A 20,513-nucleotide genomic window follows, 5' to 3' on the forward strand; every position below is an offset into this window, starting at 1 on the left:
GGATTGAACGTACGTCTGATTTTCGTAAGTCATCACCGTCGTAGTAAATATGTGAAGGAATGTGGAGGTAAGGAATTGAGTAGTCAATGACTTGGATGGCCAACTGATTTGTCATATTTGGGGCTCGCTATTCATCTATTATCCATTGTCCAGCTTCAATGGGACCAAGTTGTCTGAAGATTCCAGATCGACAGCTTTCACTCTTTCAACTTCAATGGTAATCGATTCTCGTTATTGTTCCACAATTCACCGCTAGGACTGTTTTTGATCGATGTGGTTGATGCCTACTGTAATGGCTGCAAAAGCCGATGTCTACCTCCATTCTCACATCCACCAAGGAACCTCTCCTTTTTTTTTATTCTATCGTTGCAGTTAAAGAAAACTCCATCTATTTAAAGCATTTCTCGCCATCATCAAAATCCCTCCATAACCTACGCCTCACCTCCCCAATCCACCTCTATTCTTATCGGTGCGCACATCGCAGATCTGCTACACATTCCATCCTAGATCCACCTTCCACAATTGAACCAACAACCTACTATGGAATCACATGATTTCGTGCCCCTGAAACACCAGGCGGCCGGCCACGACGGCTGCATGACTGCAGGGGCAGTATTTGCCAAACTCACAACTCAACAGGAGATCGACTTTTATGAACAGACTCATAGCTCAAACGAGATCCTAGATCAGGGCGCCCATTTGAGCCACTGGATGCCCACGTACATGGGAACCTTGAACGAAGGTGTCATGAAACCCGAGAATTCTGACGTTACGACGATGGTGGCGGACGATGTAAAGACGATAGAGGAAGTGGAGAAGAAAACACCAAAGAGCGATAAAAAGTACGTCGTGTTGCTGAACTTGTACCATGGATTCTCACAGCCTTCAATTCTCGACATCAAGCTTGGAAAGGTTTTGGTGGACGATACGGTCACGGAGGAGAAAAGAGAACGATTGGCTGCTGTGAGTGCATCGACTACTAGTGGATCTTTACACTTTCGGATCTGCGGCATGAAGCTTTTCAAAAGCAGTGACAAACCGCTTCCTGAAGTGTATCCAAAAATGAACGAAACAATCGCTGTCCAAGACGACAGTATACATTTCAACAAGTTCTATGGGCGCTCGCTAGATACATCCAACATCGAAAAGGGCATTGCCCAGTTTTTTGCATTCGTGGAGAACCCCACGCAGAAAAAATGGCTTCTCACACGCTTCCACCAGCGTCTCCAGCTCCTATATAATTGTCTTTTGGACTCAGAGGTTCGAATCATCTCAGGCTCGCTCTTTTTCTTGTTTGAGAACGATCCAAAGCGTTGGAAGGAAGCTCTACAGGACGAAGAAACATACTATGCATTAGATCCTCTAATCCAGGAATTAGACGATGAAGATAGCGATACCGAATCGACGGACATTGGTATCCCCCTTAGCAGCCTACATGTGATTGACTTTGCTCACGCTAAACATACACCTGGTAAAGGTCCAGATGAAAACATTATTGTGGGGGTTGAAAACCTTATCGACATCTTCGGTCGCCTTCTAGAAGCTTGTAAATAATCTTATTACCTAGTTTACAAACATCACCTATCCCTTATTTACAACAACTTGGTGATCTTACCAATAGCGATAGTCACACCCTGGTCTCTCAAGGTGAATCTACCCAACTGCTGGTAGTCGTTGTAGGTCTCAGCGCACACAGGCTCTGGCGTCTCCAAGACAGCAATGATCTTCATACCCTTCTTGGCGAATGGTGGGGCCTTCTTGGACTTTCTATTCGTACCCTTCTCCAACTTATGCTTCAACTCGAGGAATGTAACCTCCTCGACGGCAGTATGCAAGTGCATGACACAAGAGAAACCGTTAGACAAGATCGACTTCAATTCGACAATGGCGATCTGGGCTTCGAACTTGGTGACGGTTCTCACAGGGTTCTTTGGAGAGGTCAACACGTAACCAGGAGCAACGTCTTCTTCCTCGACACCCTTGATCTTCATACGGATCTGCTCACCGCAGAGAGCGGTGTCGACTTCTTGCTCAGTCTCGTTGTAGATGTTGGAAACTTCAACGCTTGTTCTGTTAGGCATCATCAACAAACTGGAGTTCTTCTTGACGTGACCAGACTCAACCTTACCTTCGACAACACAACCCATGTCTTTCATCTTGGCAGCAATTGGCAACATGAAAGGAGCGTTGATGAAACGGTTCGCCGTCTTCATGTTGTCCAAGAACTCAAGAAGAGATGGGCCCTCGTACCATGGACAGTCCTTTGGATCAACTCTGTCCTTGAGACCAGCACCAGTGTAACCGGAAACTGGCATGAAGAGGATGTCATCCTTTTGGTAGCCAATACCCTTCAAAAACTGGGCCACCTTCGTGGTACAGTCCTTGTATCTGTCTTCGGACCAGCCAACAGTAGCGTCGTCCATCTTGTTTACAACGACAACGATCTTGTTGACACCCTGGGTCTTGGCCAAAAGAGCGTGCTCTCTAGTCTGACCACCCTTTTCGAAACCGGTCTCGTACTCACCCTTTCTGGCAGAAATAACAAGAATACCGACATCGGCCTGGGAGGCACCACCAATCATCTCGGAAACGTACATCTTGTGACCTGGGGCATCCAAGATAGTGTATCTTCTCTTGTCGGTCTCGAAGTATGCCTTACCGACCTCAATGGTCTTACCGTCGGATCTCTCCTCCTTGTTGGTATCCATGACCCACGAGAGGTACCAGCCCTGTCTACCGGCATCCTTAGCCTCTCTCTCGTACTTGTCGACGGTTCTCTTGTCGACAGCACCAGTCAAGAAAAGAATGTTACCACCCATGGTACTCTTACCGGCATCAACGTGGCCCATGAAAATAATCGAAAGATGGTCCTTACCACCGAACATGTCCTTGATGACCTCCTCGTCGACCTCGTCCTCCTGCTGTCTCACAACGGCCTCGGCGGAAGGAGTAGGAGTAGACTCCTTGGTGGCAGCTGGAGTAGCAGCCTTGGATGCGGCCTTAGAGGCAACTGTGGAAGAAGAGGCAGACTTGGCTGGAGCTGGGGTTGGAGCCGGCGTGCTCTCCTTCTTTTCCTCCTTGGCCTCGGGCTTCTTCTCCTCCTTCTTTTCTTCCTTTGGCTCTTCCTTCTTCTCCTCCTTCTTTTCGTCCTTCTTCTCGACAGCAGCTGCCTTGGTGTTGTTCACCAACTTCACAGATGAGCTGGTAGCCAATTTCAAGGTTCTCTTAGGCTTGGCAGCTGGAGCGGCAGAAGCCTGCTGCTGTTTTTGGAAATCAGCCAATGACATGCCCTGAGGCTGCTGCTGCTGTTGTTGTTGTTGGTAGTCACCGTATCCCTGGTACTGGTTGTAGCCTCCATTGTAGCCACCATATCCCTGGTTGTAGTTGTTTTGGTATTGGTTGTAACCCTGGTTGTAGTTGTTGTAGCCACCTCTTCCAGAACTGTAGCCTCCACGGCCGCTGTTACCGTAGTTCTGGTATTGGTTGTAGCCCTGGTTGTACTGGTTGTAACCGCCTTGTCCCTGCTGGTACTGGCTGTAGCCACCCTGAGGCACAAATGTCTGGGAGTTAGGGTTGTAACCCTGCTGGTTCTCGTCCAAGCTCTGCTTGCTGAAGTCCTGGTTCAAGTTGTCCTGGTTGTACTGGTCCGACATTGAAAGCTTTAGCGATGAAGCTGGACAATTTTTTTGATTTTTTATGCCTTGCGCAGGCACGTGAGCTCCGGTGGAGATTTACGAAGACAGATCCACTTTCGATTTGAAGGTAATTATTTCAGGGGTTTCGATTGCTTTTACGTTTTTGTTGGGGTTTTTTTGTCTACCATGTATTCAATTGCCCTGTTTGAGGGGTTGGTGAAGAGGATCTGACTTACTGTGAGAAAACCGTGCATTCGGACACCGAAAGATAGTGATCCCCGGCATTTGGCGAAAATGTTAGTATATTTATCAATTAGATGTTTAAGTTAAGAATTGGGCTATTACAATTCACTGAATTCACGTTCAATTGAGTAGTGTCTTTTGTTTTTAAAGCCGTGCGTTACCTCTGCTCAATTGTAGACTGTTTCAACATGACAGTGCTGTTTACATTAAAAGTGTCAATTACAAGTTATTTCGGCTCCTCAGCAAATTTTGACTCCTGCCTTTCCATGGATAAAAAATATTAGCTTCTTACCGAAAGCTTTCTCAAGGATCAACGTACTCCGAGCCCATTGTTGATGGCTGCGAAAACTGAAGTTCATGGGGAATCGCCGCTCACGCCCTCAATATGACAAATAGACCTTATCAACTGGGCAACTGAATATTTTCGAAGTGCAAATGGTCTACCGTACTGAATTTTGGACGAAACTCGTCGATATTCCAAATGTGATCACGTGACTAGGTTCCTTTGAACCCAACAAGCCACCCCCACGTCACGTAAAACCGAAAACTTCGATCAGTAAAAGAACAATGTTTCCATTGCCCTTGTATTCCGCTAAAAATTATTCCCCCTTCTTTAATCCCACGGGTGCTTTCGTCGAAATTAGAAATTTACATGCACTCCTCAGCCTCACACTCACCCCTCTGATCCCCAGATAACGAAACTGCCCCACCACAGTCTCAAGTCCTTAGGACAACTCAACAACATGCCCATCTTTGGAGAAAAACCACACACCTCAATTACGGTGAAAGTGAACCAACTCTCGAAACCAAATAGGAATGAAGATGACTCAATTGAGCTCTACTTGTCTGACTTGATTCTGCTCATAAAGCTTCAGCCAGGTCCTGGTCCTTCGGAAGCTGCAAGGGCAATTCGTAAGAATATCAAGTACGGTACAACGGTGCAAACTCAATTGAATGCTTTGCAAATTCTTGAGCTTCTTGTGCTCAATTCAGGTCCGAAAATCGGCCCTGTTTTGGCCTCAGATGATAAGTTGCTTGATGTCTTGAAGGGCATTATCACTGGATCAGGTTCCACGGGTACTGGATCAAAGTACGACAAGGCTGTTCAGAGCAAAGCAAGAAGCCTTGCAATTGGTTGGAAGCTGGAGCTTGAAGGCTTGGATGGCTACAAGTATATGGCGAATTTGTGGAAACTGGCTGGAGGCAAAAGAAGGGCCCTGGGAAGTCACCAACGTGGCCATAGGAGAACTACTAGTGCTTTTGGCGACGAGAATGCTTTGGACGAACCAGACCTCTTGGATAGGGACGATGAACTTCCCACCAGATCTCCAAGATCTCCAAGGACAACTCGCTCTCCACCCCCGCCTAGACCTGCCAAAAAATCACCTCCCCCACGTCCTGTGCTGGCCTCGCCTTACTCGGCAGGAAGACCAGTCGAGGATAAACCCAAGAAGAAGAAGGACAAGTCTAAGAAGAAGAAAAAGAGATCCAGAAACGGCATTGTGTATGCTGACGAGCAATTCAGAATCCCCCAGATCAACTATAAAGTTGAGGCTCCAAAAATCAGAAACATCCTCTCGGAGTGCCAAACCCACACCAGTGCGTTGAACAATGCTCTTCTCACAATACCACCTGGCACAGATCCTTTGGACGATGAAAAGGCTGGAAAAGAGTTTGAGAAATGTAGGAAGATCAGAAGAAAGGTTCTTCAATACTTGCAGTTTGTGGGTGCAGGCGACGAGTCATCCAAATCCAGGGAGACTATTCAAATGGAAGAGGAGTTTTTGGGCTCCTTGATCATGGCAAACGAGCAGCTCGTCGGCACATTCACTCAATTCGACAAGGCCTCTGGCTACACTCCCGAAAACCCGGGTCCCCACCATTACGATGCAGCTAGTGACAGTGATTCCGACGAGAGCTACTACTCGAGTGACTCTGAGGAAGAGGAGGAGCCTGTGGAGGATTCTATAGAGCTGAGGCTCGAATCGGCTCGTATTCTGGAGGGAACTTCCTCGAAGCTACAGGAGGCAGTCAGAAACTCACCCCCAGTGCCACAGAAGCCAACCAAGGAGGCACCGGCACAGCCTTCAAAAGACCTGACTATCCCAGAACATCCAAAACTCAAGCGGGTTGCTACGGATGCCACAGGAGTCTCTGTGGGTAGTGAGGACCCCTTTGGTGACAAGCATGAGGTTTCCAGTACATACTAGGTGCCGAGGATGCACCACCTTGTAATATGATCGCCTAATGCATTTGCGATTGGCAAAGCTAACTCACAGCTAACAATGCCCAAATATCGTAGGTAGACCGTAAAAACCATTCCCTATCGACAATAGACGCACATTTCGATAACCGCACTTTTTCCCTTGTATAGGCCTATTCGCATCTACCTGGGGTATGCAAATCTTAAAGATCAACACATTCTCAAAGCTCATAAGACCCTTACAGAATTTTGCTCCATACAACTTGTTCTTCACAATATGCCCAATGACTTCCGGCCCCGATTTCACAATCCCGTGCCACTCCCCCCGGTAGACGATTTCCGTCTATCCACTATCCTTCTGAAGCATGTAAATGAGGAGAACGAGGCTGTCAAGAAGGCACTTTTAAATGTCACCGAACGCCATCAGAATGATCTCAAGCAAGAGATCAGGCGCCTGTTGACGGTTGAGCAGAAAATCCAATACCTTAATATAGATGTCGCCAAAAGAGCACATCTACTACGAAGAAAGGTCGCAAGCAGAAAGAGGAGGCTAGAAAAAGCCATCGAGGGTTTGAAAAACGACAAGGACGGATCGCTATATGCTGATATAAGGGAACTTATGACTCTGGCAGTGCTGGTAAGTGCTCAAGTTCAGGGCTTAGCGAATCTGGCTCTAGAATACGAGCGGTCGAAAAATGGCCCACTTTCGGGACCTGATCCTCACAAATACCCACGACTAGCATCATTTTTCGGCACAGGCACCGAATCGGTCGATGTGGACTCGACAGAGAGCGAGGTGGTGGATGGGTACATCGACAACAGAGATCACCAGCTACACCACAGGGACAGTCATGAGTCCCATTTTGACGATAACTTCGACAGTGTGTCCAACGGATTCCAGACGGCATTCAGTGAGCCTGCATTCCCGAAAAATGCCACAGGGGAAGGCTCGAACTCGGGCGATCTTAGTCCTGATGATAACGAGCTAGGTGCTTCCTCCTCCGAGGAAGAGCAAAGTGCCCCACCGTCGCCTAAAACAACCGAGGCTAAGCTTGTCAAAGAGCCCAGTCCTGAAGAAGTGACTGCCGAAATGTTCGAACAGATCATGGATTTGAACATTTCAAAGTATAGGCTGCAACGACAACGCAAATACGACGAGCTTGATCTATTCGGGCCTCAAGTCACCCTGGCACAGCCATCTACGGCAACCAAAAATAAGTCCAATCCTTTACGATTGCTTTATTCCTCACTGGCTTTGGCCAATAGCGACATGCTCAAAGCACGCACTGTGGAAGCGGAATCGCTCAAGTCACCTTTCGTCAATTCCAAATCTGTGGCTACAGTGCTGCCAACCCCGCAAACCTCTCTTCATAAAAAGTTGAGGATCAGAGTGCAGCCATTGAGGTATAATAAGAAGAACGACAATTGTTCTTGTCAGGAGTCTGAGAGAGAAGGAGAAGCCAGTATCGATTCATCGCCAGCAAAGGAGGCACTCACAAAAACGCTTAATAATTTTCTGGATTCAGCAATTGCGGAAGATCAAGATAATGAGTTGGACGACGATGTATGGAATTCCTCCGCGTATCAGACAGACACTGATGAGGAAGCGACGAGCAGCTCAGACGATACAGAGAGCCAAGATGCATCAGTGGATAATCCCCTCGATATTTCTGCCGAAGATTATCAGTCGTTTCGAAAGGACTTGGCCAAAGCACGTAAGAAGAAGAGCCAAAGAAGCGTTATCGAAAGTCCCATAAGAGAGTTCTCGCCCACACCGAAGCATCAGCCTTCTCATCGAACGCTCAAACCCAAGGGTTCTATTCTCAAAATATCCAATGGCACAAGGCGCAAGAACAAGGCTACGTCGTTTCTGCGCAGTCAATCTAGGAACTGCATCACCCTGGTCAACGGGCTGCCTTTGAAAGCCAGCTCTCCGCTTCCCGAGAGTGCAACTCACACTCCTTACAGAGCGAGTCCACGAGCATCCTTTGTTAATGAGGTATCTGCCTTGGGTATGATACTCGGAAGCGAGCCGCCCAGAGCAGAGGAGTCTGACGAAAACAGGGACAATAGCATCGAAGATGAGGAGTCTCTCGACAACGAAAGCGCCAAGTCTGACAACAGAGACGGCGGCGACTACAAAAGTATTGATCGGTTACGGAGTTTATTAGTTTAATGCAAATGGGAGGCCACGGTGAAGGCCAGTGACCGGATGATTTAATGCTATGCTAAAAGAGCCAGACGTAGAAGCACCAGACGAAAAAGATGGCGAAAAACGCAAGCCACATCTTCCACGAGATTCCAGCTCGTTGGCTCATGACCACCATTTTGTTGTAAGTGTTCTTCAAGGTGACTTTACCCTTTTCAAAGTTGTTCGTGATTTCGTCGTTAAGTTTCATAGACGTGTTGATCTGGCCGCCCATCTTGACGCCGAGATTCTTGAGTGCTGCGACTTTTTGGGACATGGAGTCAACTTCATCCTCGTTTTGGCTCTCGAGCGACAGCAAGAAAGACTCGTTGTGTTTGGCAGACATTGACTCTGGTTTGTCGTAAGGCGAGCTGATTCTCTGAGGCGTTTGCAGCCTCAGCCTGCCAGGAGTCGGCGTGTCAAAAAGTTGGTTTCTTAGTTCACGCAGGTGTGCTGCGGTGGAATAGCGGGAGCTCATATGTGTTGTTCTTTCCAACTATCGTCGGTAAAAGAGTTGATGGTAACTGTAACGTCGCGACCTGTGTGCAGCGGGGTATTTGCTGTAAGTTTCTGTGGAGCCGAGTGAGTTGAAAGAAGTATTCAAGGATTTTTGTAGTAAGAGGTCTCTGATTGTCTTTTTTTTGGAAGTGCTAGAGGCTTTTGTCTGTTGGAAGTTGTATTGTGGTTTTGTCGAGGTGTTTAAAGCCTTGCATAGGTGAAACAAGGCTTGTGATGTACCATGAAGCACTGGGGACTCCGTTAATTTTCGTTTTTCTGATGAAAAACTGAATTTACTAATCGCTGAAAAGTGTGGGTTTTGCGTGAAATGCTGTTCTTTTCTTTGGTCACCGTGTTTTCTTTTTCTTCAGGACCTCGAGAAATGGTTGCAAAATGCGGGTGTAGGCTAAATGTGGGGCAAGGTCAGGAACAGCAGCTATTCGAGAAATTAGAAAAAGCATCTATGGCTGCCTTTTACTTCTAATTGTTAAACTTATGGGCAAAGAATTGAATTCAGCAAGACTTAAAAATGGGTATGTATGACAAACCAGTACAAAGTATAGTGATGATATCACCCAGTCGATTCGCCACTCCGTCACTCAAACGGCAAATTCTTTATACTCCACTACTATTGAGTGCCTTTTAATGAATTTCTTATAATTTGAAGGCACTAATGTTAGTGTGGGCGATTCTCAATACTCGTACAATGGCTTTGACGTTTTCGCAGCCGTCTCGGAGAAGGCTTCGCTTCAGTAGATCCATGAAATTTTGACCTTATATCCAAATTATCCCTCCTAGCTTCTATAAACTATTCATGCCCAGCAAAATCATATTCCTTACAAATTTCACACCATCACCCTTCTCTCATGCCACCCGTCGTCATCTCTTATCAGACCCGCGCTTACAAAGCATCTCACGATACCACCTTCTTCATGGAATCCCAAGAGCCGCCCAAGTCCTTGGCCTCGGTCAAGCACATCATGCTCATTCTTTCTGGTAAAGGAGGGGTGGGCAAATCTTCTGTCACCACTCAGATTGCCCTAGCCTTGGCCCTCAAGGGTAAGAACGTTGGTGTTCTCGATATCGATCTCACAGGACCTTCCCTTCCACGAATGTTTGGCGTGGAAAAAAGACAGGTCCATCAGTCCCGTTCAGGCTGGGTTCCTGTACTGGTGAATCCCAAAACCCAAGAAACGGGATCTCTCTCGTTGATGTCGCTCGGTTTCCTCCTAAAACAAAGAGGTGATGCTGTGGTATGGAGAGGACCCAAGAAAACAGCCATGATCCGCCAGTTTTTGAAAGACGTGGTCTGGCCAGACTTGGACTACCTCCTTATAGATACGCCACCCGGCACGTCAGACGAGCATATTGCCATTGCAGAGGAACTACGGTGGGCTGTGCCGGTCGATGGAGCTGTGATTGTTACTACACCGCAGCAGGTGGCCACGGCAGACGTGAGAAAAGAGATTAATTTCTGTAAAAAAGTCAACTTTGCCATTATCGGCATTGTCGAGAATATGAGCGGTTTCATCTGCCCCTACTGTGCCGAGTGCACCAACATATTTCTGAGTGGAGGAGGCCAGCAGCTCTGTGAGTCGCTACAGCTAGATTTCTTGGGCTCCGTACCCATAGACCCTACCTTTGTTGAGATGATAGAAAACCAGGACACTACGGAAGCCGAGCGCTCCGACAAGAAGCTCTTGCAGTTGTACAAGGCTGCCAACTTGTTCCCCGTTATGGATGGAATCGTTGACAAGATTTTGGCCAAGAACTTACCTGCAAGAGTTTAACTACAGTTTATAGATGATGCAAATAGGATGATTGTGCTGCCGCCCCGGGGCCGGCACTATAATGTACATTACTCGATACCGTTGGCCTTCTTCCAAACGGCAATCTTCTTCTTCAACTGGCCCTCCGACAAAAACAAAGGATTGAGCTTCTTGTCCCATTTCATCTTGTCGTAGTCATCACCATATTTCTCGTAAAGGTTTTGTAGGATACCTTCCTCCTCCTCTTGAGGCTTGGGTGCTTTGACTTTACCACCATACTTCTCATTGTACTCCACGAGATCGTCAATGACGCTATTCTCGGTTTTCTCCTCCTTCACCGGCGCCGTCTTCATGGTACCGTAGATGACCTGCACCACCTCGTTTGTTTCTGGATCACGGATCAAACGGGCTTCACCTTCTGGAATCTTCAGTGGATCAGTCTCGACTGCCACATCTTCAGGAGCAACATGGTTGATCTTTTCTTTTTCTTTTTGTTCTTCCCGCAGCTCTGTAACTGTCTTGTAAACATTCTCTTGACCACCGTTGTATTTGCCCAATCGAGAGGTGAGCCCTAGCTTCTCATAGTTCTGTTTAAGCGTGAGCTTCTTGTCCCACTTGGCAGCGAGAACTGGATGGTGTGCAATCTTGGGTTTTCTCTGTGAGTCCTTTGTACGTCTCGTGTTCTTGGCCACCGACGAGCGGGCCATCTTTCTCTTTCTGACCGAAACCATGCTGAATTAATAGATAAGAAGCTGAATGGAGATTTCCTGAGCATCTTTTCGATGAGCCTGCGATGCTCTGTGTGGTGCACGGGTGTGCTACCGATAAGGCCCAGTCTACAACAATGGTTTCACGTAAATTTGCATTAGGTCAATGATCTAAGCGATTGATGCTGATTATTCTTCAGTTTTTGGCGTGGTTTCATTAGGCGTGGTTTCAGTGGGTGCGGAGTTCCCTCTGCCGCCACGGCCTCCTCTGAATCCTCCTCTAAATCCTCTACCCCGGCCTCTACCTCTACCTCTTCCTCTGCCTCTTCCTCTAAAAGAGCCTCTGTTAGAGTCAGGGTTTCCTTCTCTAGGAGAATCAGTCCACTCCTGATCTGGTCTGACGACTTCCTTCTTCTTCACCAGAAGTGGCCTATGCCAGAATTCCGCTCTATCAAGCTTCTCGATGGCTTTTTCAACGCTCTCTTCCTTCTCAAACGTGACAAAGCCGTATCCACAGGGCCGTCTCGTCACGGGTTGAATCACGAGCATGACTTTTGTTATAGGTCCAGCGAAGCTAAAGAGATCTTCGACATGGCGGGGCTCGACTCTGTAATTCAAGTTTCCAACGTAGATTGTCCTGGCCGCAAGCTCAGGTCTGTACTCTTTTGGCATCTTGGATTGTTTGTAATCTTTTCCTTCTCCATTGGGTCTCTCATCTTTGACTTCATTCTCCTTGGAGTTGTCGAGATCCAATTTGGATAATTCACCATTGAGGGACTCGTCAGCCTTATCAGTGGACTCCTCGATGACTGGATTTTGTGATTCAGTTGATTCTCCGGAAGGAATCGAACTCGCAGCCGTCAGATCTTCAATGATACTCATCTTGTTAGGAAGAACCGTGTTGGTTAGTTCGTGATTTCCGGTACACAACCTGAAAGTGGAGTTCAAGGTGCGGCTACGAATAGGTCCCAAGAGTATGGTATTCTCCTAAATATCCCTAATTTCTCCGTTTGCTCTTATGCCTCGACAAATGCTCTGTATGTCGTGAATGGCTCGTCGGTAGACGATGACTCCAACTCAACCGCCGTCTCTGGAGCGACAAAGTAGACAAATCCTCTCTCCACCTTCTTGGCCTCACCGCCCTGGATACGGATGGTACCGTTACCGTTGGTAGCAATAACCACAGAAGGACCGTTGAAGCCATCGAATTCCTGTTTCTGGCCAGCCTTCTTGTCGAAAATGGTCTGCAAAACAGCGAACTCGGCAATTGGTGGGTCGTACAAGACCGACTTGACGGCGTCACCTCTGGAACGCTCAAATGGCAACAATGGCATCTTCTGCTTCTCCACGGACTCGTAGGAATACGTCAACATGTCAACCAAGTTCTTGACATCCTTGAACTTGGGGGTGAAACCGGCTCTCACGACGTTGTCACTAGCAGCCATGCACTCGATGATATCGCCCGAAATGTAGGCGTGGGGGTCCTTGGCTTGCAAGAACATGGCCTCGCCGGCATTGAGCCAAACGTGGTTCAACAACAAGCAGCCACAGAACAAGCCAATGTCTTTGGGGAACTGTTTGTTCAATCTGAGGATCAAGTTGGCCAAGTTTGGTGCCAATTGGTCGAAAGTAGCAGGTTGCGTCTCTGCTTTCTCAACCAACTTGGTGGCCTTCTCCTCGATCGTCTTGTCGTCGGTGTTCATCAAGGCACCGAACACCTTTTGAAGAAGCTTTCTGTTCAGCTTGTCGTCTTCAGAGCCTACCTCGACGTTTGGCTTGATGTTGTTAATGAACTCGGTGGCGATCTCAGAGCCCACAATCTCGTAAAGCTCTGGAACGGCCTTCAAAGTGGCAGCGATCTGGTCCAAAGGCTTGAAGCCGCAGAAACCTTCAAAGTCAGTGACTGCAATGGCCATTTCTGGTTTGTGGTTGTCATCTGGGTAGTTCTTGGGGTCGCTGGCGTGAAGCTGCTTGGCCAAAGCCTTGTCTGGGTGAGCCTGGATCGACAAGACCTTCTCGATAGACAAGACCTTGAACAAGAAGGGCAACTCCTTGTCAGAGCCAAACTTCTCCACCACAGAGGGATGCAAATACAGGTTGGCGTCAGAGGAAACAACGTCTCTCAAAACCTGGCCCGAAAGCTTATTGTCGTCCACGACCTTCGAAGGAACAGAAGGGTGAGTGCCCATCCAAAGCTCAGCGTACGGCTTGGACTCATCGATTTTGGTCTCAGGGTTCGACTTGGCAGCGAACTGAGCCACGGCTGAAGAAGAGCCGACTTTACCCCAGTCGTAGTTCTGAAAGCCGCAGTCGATTCTGAAAAGCTTGGACATGACGAAAGATATGCTGTGTTTCTGGTTATTTAAAGGGAAAGTCCCAGGGTGTCAGTAAAACGCGAGACTAAAAAAAGTGTTATGGTATATTTTTCGTGGGTATTGGCGCCCATGCACGCATGCACTCCTGACAGCTTAACATAGCCTATAGCATCGGACTTCACTGTCATACCTTCCGAGCAGAATTACAATAGAATGAAGTTTTGGAAAATCATTAAGACCTATTAAGGTGGTTCGCTTGGGTCCTAACAAGTCCGACGCGTCGCCGTGCGCGTATTTGCGTCAAAGAAGCGCCCTCAAAGGCAAGAACGGCTATTTTTTGAACTCGACGATATGGAAATCTCTAAATCTTATTCCTCGATTGGTGTTATTCCGGTCTTGTCCGTGAGGCAACGTGGTGGCTGCAATTGTTTGTCCTGCAGGTATCACTCAAAACATCAACATTCTCTTTGCAGGTATCACCACCATGCGATCAGAATGGGTCGAGACGGCATCAGGTAACCGGATTTCAAAAGATGCTACATTAAATGGAACCAAACAGATCTCGATTGGTGAGAAATGTACTATATCGCCAGGAGTGGTAATTACGGGCGACGTTGCCACCGATACCCCAGATCAGTCAACCATCACCTTGGGGAAGTACTGCTTTCTTGACGAAGGCTGCTCCGTCGTTCCAGCAGAAACTAAACACCAGGGTGTATTCAGCGCGGTTTACATCGGCAACTACACCGTCATTGGCAAGAATACCAAAGTCAGGCTGGCACAGGTGGGTAATCGGGTCTGCGTGGGTGACAATTGCATTTTGGGTGACCACAGCATTATCAGTGATTGCTGCAGAATAGCGGACGGGACGATTATACCGCCCAAAGCAGTGATACCCCCTTACAGTGAAGTATTGGGAGTGCCTGGTCATTCACACTTGGTGGAAGGAATTAGCCCTGGTTACAGAAAACTCTTGGAGAATAATGCTCGCTTGAGACAAGTTCAGGGATAATCTAGTCGTGTTTTTCTGTGACATTGCCAATGATGCCTCTTCCCTTCAGCCCGATCTTGCTTCTTCTGATAAACCTCATGGCAATCTTGTACAAGACGTAGAAGCCAATGAGTAAGAAAATTACTCCGAGGGGACCGTGCTGGTAGACGGAGTCGAGTGTTCTGAACCAGCTGGTGAATGGACTTGCCGCAAGTTTGCGCGTGAAGCCCGAGATCTTAATGCCTTTTGTTAACTGAGTGTCTAGGAGATGCAATAAAACTGGACGCAACTTTGCTGGCTCAACCGTGAGCTTTTCTCCTTGCAAAGAACGGTCCCAGTAGTATTTGGTATTTTTGGTGACGACAATCGAGTCGCCAGGCTTGTAGCCTTCTCCATCGATATCCCATCCAACATATTTCGCCAAACCAGGGTGTGCTTTCAAGTCAATGTAAACGAAAAGGGCATCGTCATGGTCAAAAAGATGTGGAACCTCTGCTTTCATAGCATTGATCACTTCAAGCGGCTCAGCGCCCTTCTCCTTGAGAGCATTGATCCTATCCCATTTTGCGCTTCTCTCCTCGGTCAACAGTTGGAAGTAGTACTCTTTTTTCAAGAACAAGTACTCATGAGCCACCAATGATATGTCGTACAAAATCTCTTTAAACTGATCCTCCTTGTCACTGTCGACAAATGTGACGACAATTTTGTCATTCATCTGGTCCTTCACGTTGAAGTACCATTCAATGTATTCTGGGGTCAATTCCTGGAACAAAGGATACATGTTCTTCATAACCCACGCTTCGAGTTTTTCAGGATTTCTCATGTCCTCCGGAGCATAGTTTTGAAACACTGTTGGAACCATGGAGTTTTCCTTGAACATATAAAGGGTTGGTTTGTTCGTCAATGTGGTTGCAATGTGTAGAGGGCGATTATATTGCACATCTTTGAGGTCTTCGTCTGTGCGAATGAAGTCAACCAACCCTTTGGACTGATATTCCAATGTTTCCTCGAACTTCACCGATCCGGATCCGTATAGACGTATGTTGAATGGCAGGGATGTCACCATTTCAAGAAGGTGCGGAAGAATGTCTTTGTCCTCTTTGGTAATCTTCTTCTTGTCGAACGCAAAGATGAGGGCAACTCGGGGGTCCAATGGAAGCGAAATATCCAAAGGCTTTGCTGGCTTTTCGGTGACAAAAAGATCCAAATCCTCGAAGTGACCGGCTGTTGCAATTTCATATTGACAATTGAGCGCTAATTTCTGAATCCATCTCTTCATTGCATCAATATCCATTCCCCGGTTGTAATCGAACCTGATTATACCAGTGTGTTTTGGCAAAAACATGGCATATTTTGGTGATTGACGCAAGTCGGAACTCAATTCTGGGAAGCCGAGCTTTTCACACAAGGCAGGGTTTGACTTACAATTGAGATGGCCTGCTTTGGTGGAGCTGACGATCAAGTTAGACAATCTGTCCCAGTCACTCTTGATTCGCAAGCAGTCCATGCATGTTCTAGAAAACTTTCCAGACTCCCATTCCTCGTCAGTAGAGGAGAACATGCCGATGAACCATGGCTCTTCCATTTCTCCGGCCACGATTTTCAATGTGGTGTCAGTGTCTAGAAGCTGAGACGACGAGGGCATCGAACCGGAACCATCACCAAACTCAGCCGCTGTCTTCTTCATGAATTTTTTGAAGTTTTCGGGGTTTTGTTTGAGTGCACGGGGGAATGAGTCCACGATCTTGGCCTTACCGGTATGCTCTCCCTCGGCATTAAGTTCTGGCACGTAGACTCTCAAGTTCGGATAGTATGACACGATTTCACGTTCACAGAGATCACCGCTTTCAACACAGTTCACTTGTCTCATATGAATGCCCGATGACTGCTGACTCTCGACTGTTTCCTTGAAAGTTTGTTCCCATTTGGGTGCTAACGCTTGACAGTGGTGGCAGTAAGGAGAAAAAAATTCAATGAAGGATAAATGTTTTGAAGTAAATTCATCAAACGTTTCTATTGTGAGCAACTCGGGCATCTTGACCTCAGCATTTGCATCAGGTGCCTCTCCGGTGGTATCTTGATTTTCACTCTTTTCGGCCTCGGACTTTTTGCCTTCAGAATCAGGCTTGATGGCCGCTGGGCTCGCTATAGCAGAAGCTAGCAAAGGCACGCATGCTAGAAGAGAGAGCCTCATTTGACTCTTGGAGCTTTCGGAGGTAAAAAGATAGGGCGGTTATCTAGGTGTTTTGGAACTTGGAAGTTGAACACGTGACTTCTAGGCGACCTTTGCCAAGGGCAATTTTCAAATCGGCTGCAAGATGAAATTTATTATTATTTGTGATTTTTTAGTAACTTTTACAGGTTATCTTGTTGTGAAGAGATAACCTTTCGGTTCTAGGATCTGCTCTTTCGCAGCCATGGGTGCAAGACACTAATGCTCACTCGATGTCTCAACGCATCTACTGGATTATCTCGAGCCTTTTGGATAAGATTCTGCTTTCCTGATTATTGGTTTTCCCGTGTCATTTTCCTTCTTCAGTTTCATAAGATGAGTTGTTTAACAAAAAAAAATATGGGAACACATGTTGGTCCCCTAAACAGAGCCTAGACTCCGTATAGAGTACTAGGTAGACCTTCAAGCGCCGTTTTCGTAAATTTCAAAAACTGATGACAAACGTCTTTTCGGCAAAATCGGATGGGTAGAATGCAAAATTATGCACACATGTTCCAAAATATGCCCTCTTCCACTACCAAATGGTCCAGAATGAAGGCTTCTTCCTACACAGAGAAGGTTCCGCACCGCAACCAGACTGTCTTCCTTAAGCTTCGATCTTCAGAACCACCACCTACTTTCATAATCCCACAATATGGCAGAATCAATGCAAGTCGACCTGCCTGTAATTGACGAGAGCTTGTACTCGAGACAGCTCTATGTCTTGGGTAAGGAAGCCATGCTCAAAATGCAAAACGCCAACGTATTAATAATCGGTCTTAGAGGACTCGGTGTGGAGATCGCCAAAAACGTCGCTCTTGCTGGCGTCAAGTCATTGGCTCTCTACGACCCTAAGCCTGTCGAAGTCCAGGACTTGTCCTCTCAATTCTTCTTGTCCGAAGATGACATTGGCAAGCCAATCGCAGACGTGACAGCCGCCAAAGTCCTGGAATTGAATCTGTACGTGCCCATTTCCGTGGCCTCAGACATCTCAGAGTCGACTTTGGTCAAGTATAAGGTTGTGGTGGCAACAAACTTGTCCTTGGAAGAGCAGGTCAAGATCAATGAGTTCACCCACAAGAACGACATCGGTTTCATCGCAGCCGACACGAGAGGTCTTTTCGGTCAATTGTTCGTCGACTTGGGCGAGGCCTTCCCTGTTATTGACCAGACTGGTGAAGAGCCCTTGACGGGTATCGTGTCAGACATTGAGGCTAACGGCTCTGTCACCATGTTGGATGACAACAGACATGGCTTGCAAGATGGCGACTACGTCAAGTTCTCCGAGGTTGAAGGCATGCCTAAGCTTAACGATGGCTCTCCCCACAAGATCGAGGTTCTTGGGCCTTACGCTTTCAAGATTCAGATTGACGAATCCTACGGTACCTACAAGAAGGGTGGATTGTACACGCAGGTTAAGATGCCTTCCAAACTTAACTTCAAGTCTCTTAAAGAGCAATTGGCCGAGCCAGAGTATGTCTTCTCGGATTTCGCCAAGTTTGACCGTCCACCACAGCTTCACTTGGGATTCCAGGCCCTTCATGCGTTCCAGACAAAGCACCAAGGCAAACTACCACGCCCATGCCATGAAGAAGATGCCAACGAGTTTTTGAGATACGTTGAAGAGTTGAATGCCCAGAACCCATCTATTTTGGGTGAGGCTGAAATCAACAAGAAGCTCTTGAAGGAGTTGTCTTTCCAGGCCACTGGTGATGTGCCAGGCGTGTCAGCCTTCTTTGGAGGTTTGATCGCTCAAGAAGTATTGAAATGCTGCTCTTCAAAGTTCGGACCTGTAAAGCAATACCTTTACTTCGACTCCTTGGAATCTTTGCCTAAGCCAGAAGACTTCCCCAGAACTGCTGAAACCACCCAGCCAGTTGGTTCCAGATATGATGGCCAAATTGCTGTTTTTGGTTCTGAATTCCAAAAGGCCATTTCCAACCTTAAGGTATTCTTGGTTGGCGCTGGTGCAATTGGTTGCGAGATGTTGAAGAACTGGGCTATGATGGGCTTGGGCTCTGGTCCTAACGGAAATATTATTGTTACCGATATGGACTCCATCGAAAAGTCCAACTTGAACAGACAGTTCTTGTTCAGACCAAAAGATGTTGGAGGCAACAAGTCTGAGATTGCAGCCAAGGCAGTTCAAGCCATGAACCCACATTTGGTGGGTAAGATCGAGTCCAAGTTAGATAAAGTTGGTCCTGATACCGAGCATATCTTCGATGATGCCTACTGGCAAAGATTGGACCTTGTCACCAATGCTTTGGATAACGTTGATGCGAGAACGTACGTCGATCGTCGTTGTATCTTCTACAAGAAGCCATTGTTAGAGTCTGGAACTCTTGGTACAAAGGGTAACACCCAGGTTGTGATTCCAAACTTGACTGAGTCCTACTCGAGCTCTCAAGACCCTCCTGAGAAGTCCATCCCATTGTGTACTTTGAGATCTTTCCCCAACAAAATCGACCACACCATTGCCTGGGCCAAGTCATTGTTCCAGGACTATTTTGCCGACTCTCCTGAAACTGTGAACTTGTACTTGAGTCAACCAAACTATGTTGAGCAAACCTTGAAGCAGAACCCAGACATCAAAGGTACCTTGTCCAACATTGCTCAGCTCTTGAACAACAGACCTTATACTTTCGAGGACTGTATCAAGTGGGCAAGAATTCAGTTTGAAACCAAATTCAACCATGAGATCAAGCAATTATTGTACAACTTCCCTGAGGATGCAAAGACCTCCAATGGTGCACCATTTTGGTCTGGTCCAAAGAGAGCTCCAAAGCCATTGGAGTTTGACATTGAGAACCCAGATCACTTGAACTTCATCATTGGTGGTGCCAACTTGTTGGCCTTCATCTATGGGTTGAAGGAGCAAAGTGTTGCTCCTGAGGATTACAAGAAGGTTTTGGATTCCATCGATGTCCCTGAGTTCACTCCTAAATCTGGCGTCAAGATTGCTGCCAACGAACAAGAAGCTGAGGAGCAGGCTAGGCAACTCTCTGGCTCCCTTGATGAGGAAGAGATCCAGAGGATCGCTGCAACTTTGCCCGAGCCATCAAGCTTGGCAGGCTACAGATTGTCTCCTATTGAGTTCGAGAAGGATGATGACACGAATCACCACATCGAGTTCATCACCGCAGCTTCCAACTGTAGAGCTTTGAACTACGCCATTGAGACTGCTGACGCCTCGAAGACTAAATTCATTGCAGGTAAGATTATTCCTGCTATTGCTACCACCACCGCCTTGGTTACAGGTTTGGTCTGTCTCGAACTTTACAAGGTTGTGGCCAAGCACGACGATATTGAGGTTTACAAGAATGGTTTCGTCAACCTTGCCCTTCCTTTCTTCGGCTTCTCCGAACCAGTTAAGTCTCCAAAGGGTAAGTACAATGGCAAGGAATTTGATCAAATTTGGGACCGTTTCGAGCTTGAGGGAGACATCACTTTGAAGGAGTTGCTCACTCACTTCGAAGAGAAGGAGGGCTTGGAGATCTCCATGTTGTCTTACGGTGTCACGCTATTGTACGCCTCTTTCTTCCCACCAAAGAAGGTCAACGAGAGATTGAGTATGAAGTTCACTGACTTGATCAAGACCGTTAGCAAGAAGGATTTGCCCCCTCACGCAAAGAGTTTGATTCTCGAGGTCTGTTGCGACGACAAGGAGGGTGAAGATGTTGAGGTTCCTTACATCAATTTGAAGTTATGAGTCTAGAATTTAATACAGAAGCCTGATGAGAATTAGCTAG

At 47.1% G+C, this 20,513-nt stretch overlaps 11 protein-coding genes across 11 annotated transcripts; 5 read left to right on the forward strand and 6 right to left on the reverse strand.

Moving 5' to 3' along the window:
• Positions 1-540: 540 nt before the first annotated feature.
• Positions 541-1,554, forward strand: IPK2 (inositol polyphosphate multikinase; the record flags this gene model as incomplete). Its single annotated transcript, XM_024859205.1, has 1 exon — positions 541-1,554. The coding sequence occupies one exon, from the start codon at positions 541-543 to the stop codon at positions 1,552-1,554; it is 1,014 nt and encodes a 337-aa protein (XP_024712507.1).
• A 38-nt stretch (positions 1,555-1,592) lies between these two features.
• Positions 1,593-3,653, reverse strand: SUP35 (translation termination factor GTPase eRF3; the record flags this gene model as incomplete). The annotated part of the gene is made up of 1 exon (XM_024859206.1): positions 1,593-3,653. One exon carries the CDS (start codon positions 3,651-3,653, stop codon positions 1,593-1,595), a length of 2,061 nt encoding a protein of 686 aa, XP_024712508.1.
• A 968-nt stretch (positions 3,654-4,621) lies between these two features.
• Positions 4,622-6,088, forward strand: C7M61_003874 (uncharacterized protein; the record flags this gene model as incomplete). The annotated part of the gene is made up of 1 exon (XM_024859207.1): positions 4,622-6,088. The coding sequence occupies one exon, from the start codon at positions 4,622-4,624 to the stop codon at positions 6,086-6,088; it is 1,467 nt and encodes a 488-aa protein (XP_024712509.1).
• A 270-nt stretch (positions 6,089-6,358) lies between these two features.
• C7M61_003875 (uncharacterized protein) lies at positions 6,359-8,257 on the forward strand (the record flags this gene model as incomplete). The annotated part of the gene is made up of 1 exon (XM_024859208.1): positions 6,359-8,257. The coding sequence occupies one exon, from the start codon at positions 6,359-6,361 to the stop codon at positions 8,255-8,257; it is 1,899 nt and encodes a 632-aa protein (XP_024712510.1).
• Positions 8,258-8,309: 52 nt separating this feature from the next.
• Positions 8,310-8,747, reverse strand: C7M61_003876 (uncharacterized protein; the record flags this gene model as incomplete). The annotated part of the gene is made up of 1 exon (XM_024859209.1): positions 8,310-8,747. The coding sequence occupies one exon, from the start codon at positions 8,745-8,747 to the stop codon at positions 8,310-8,312; it is 438 nt and encodes a 145-aa protein (XP_024712511.1).
• A 952-nt stretch (positions 8,748-9,699) lies between these two features.
• On the forward strand, positions 9,700-10,557 carry C7M61_003877 (iron-sulfur cluster assembly protein; the record flags this gene model as incomplete). The annotated part of the gene is made up of 1 exon (XM_024859210.1): positions 9,700-10,557. One exon carries the CDS (start codon positions 9,700-9,702, stop codon positions 10,555-10,557), a length of 858 nt encoding a protein of 285 aa, XP_024712512.1.
• Positions 10,558-10,625: 68 nt separating this feature from the next.
• On the reverse strand, positions 10,626-11,267 carry C7M61_003878 (uncharacterized protein; the record flags this gene model as incomplete). The annotated part of the gene is made up of 1 exon (XM_024859211.1): positions 10,626-11,267. One exon carries the CDS (start codon positions 11,265-11,267, stop codon positions 10,626-10,628), a length of 642 nt encoding a protein of 213 aa, XP_024712513.1.
• Positions 11,268-11,432: 165 nt separating this feature from the next.
• C7M61_003879 (uncharacterized protein) lies at positions 11,433-12,125 on the reverse strand (the record flags this gene model as incomplete). The annotated part of the gene is made up of 1 exon (XM_024859212.1): positions 11,433-12,125. One exon carries the CDS (start codon positions 12,123-12,125, stop codon positions 11,433-11,435), a length of 693 nt encoding a protein of 230 aa, XP_024712514.1.
• Positions 12,126-12,259: 134 nt separating this feature from the next.
• On the reverse strand, positions 12,260-13,576 carry PMI1 (mannose-6-phosphate isomerase; the record flags this gene model as incomplete). The annotated part of the gene is made up of 1 exon (XM_024859213.1): positions 12,260-13,576. One exon carries the CDS (start codon positions 13,574-13,576, stop codon positions 12,260-12,262), a length of 1,317 nt encoding a protein of 438 aa, XP_024712515.1.
• A 995-nt stretch (positions 13,577-14,571) lies between these two features.
• C7M61_003881 (protein disulfide isomerase) lies at positions 14,572-16,743 on the reverse strand (the record flags this gene model as incomplete). The annotated part of the gene is made up of 1 exon (XM_024859214.1): positions 14,572-16,743. One exon carries the CDS (start codon positions 16,741-16,743, stop codon positions 14,572-14,574), a length of 2,172 nt encoding a protein of 723 aa, XP_024712516.1.
• A 673-nt stretch (positions 16,744-17,416) lies between these two features.
• Positions 17,417-20,473, forward strand: UBA1 (E1 ubiquitin-activating protein; the record flags this gene model as incomplete). The annotated part of the gene is made up of 1 exon (XM_024859215.1): positions 17,417-20,473. The coding sequence occupies one exon, from the start codon at positions 17,417-17,419 to the stop codon at positions 20,471-20,473; it is 3,057 nt and encodes a 1,018-aa protein (XP_024712517.1).
• Positions 20,474-20,513: the final 40 nt, after the last annotated feature.

Source organism: Candidozyma pseudohaemuli (genome assembly GCF_003013735.1).
Source record: "Candidozyma pseudohaemuli strain B12108 chromosome Unknown scaffold00011, whole genome shotgun sequence".
NCBI lineage: Eukaryota > Fungi > Ascomycota > Pichiomycetes > Serinales > Metschnikowiaceae > Candidozyma > Candidozyma pseudohaemuli.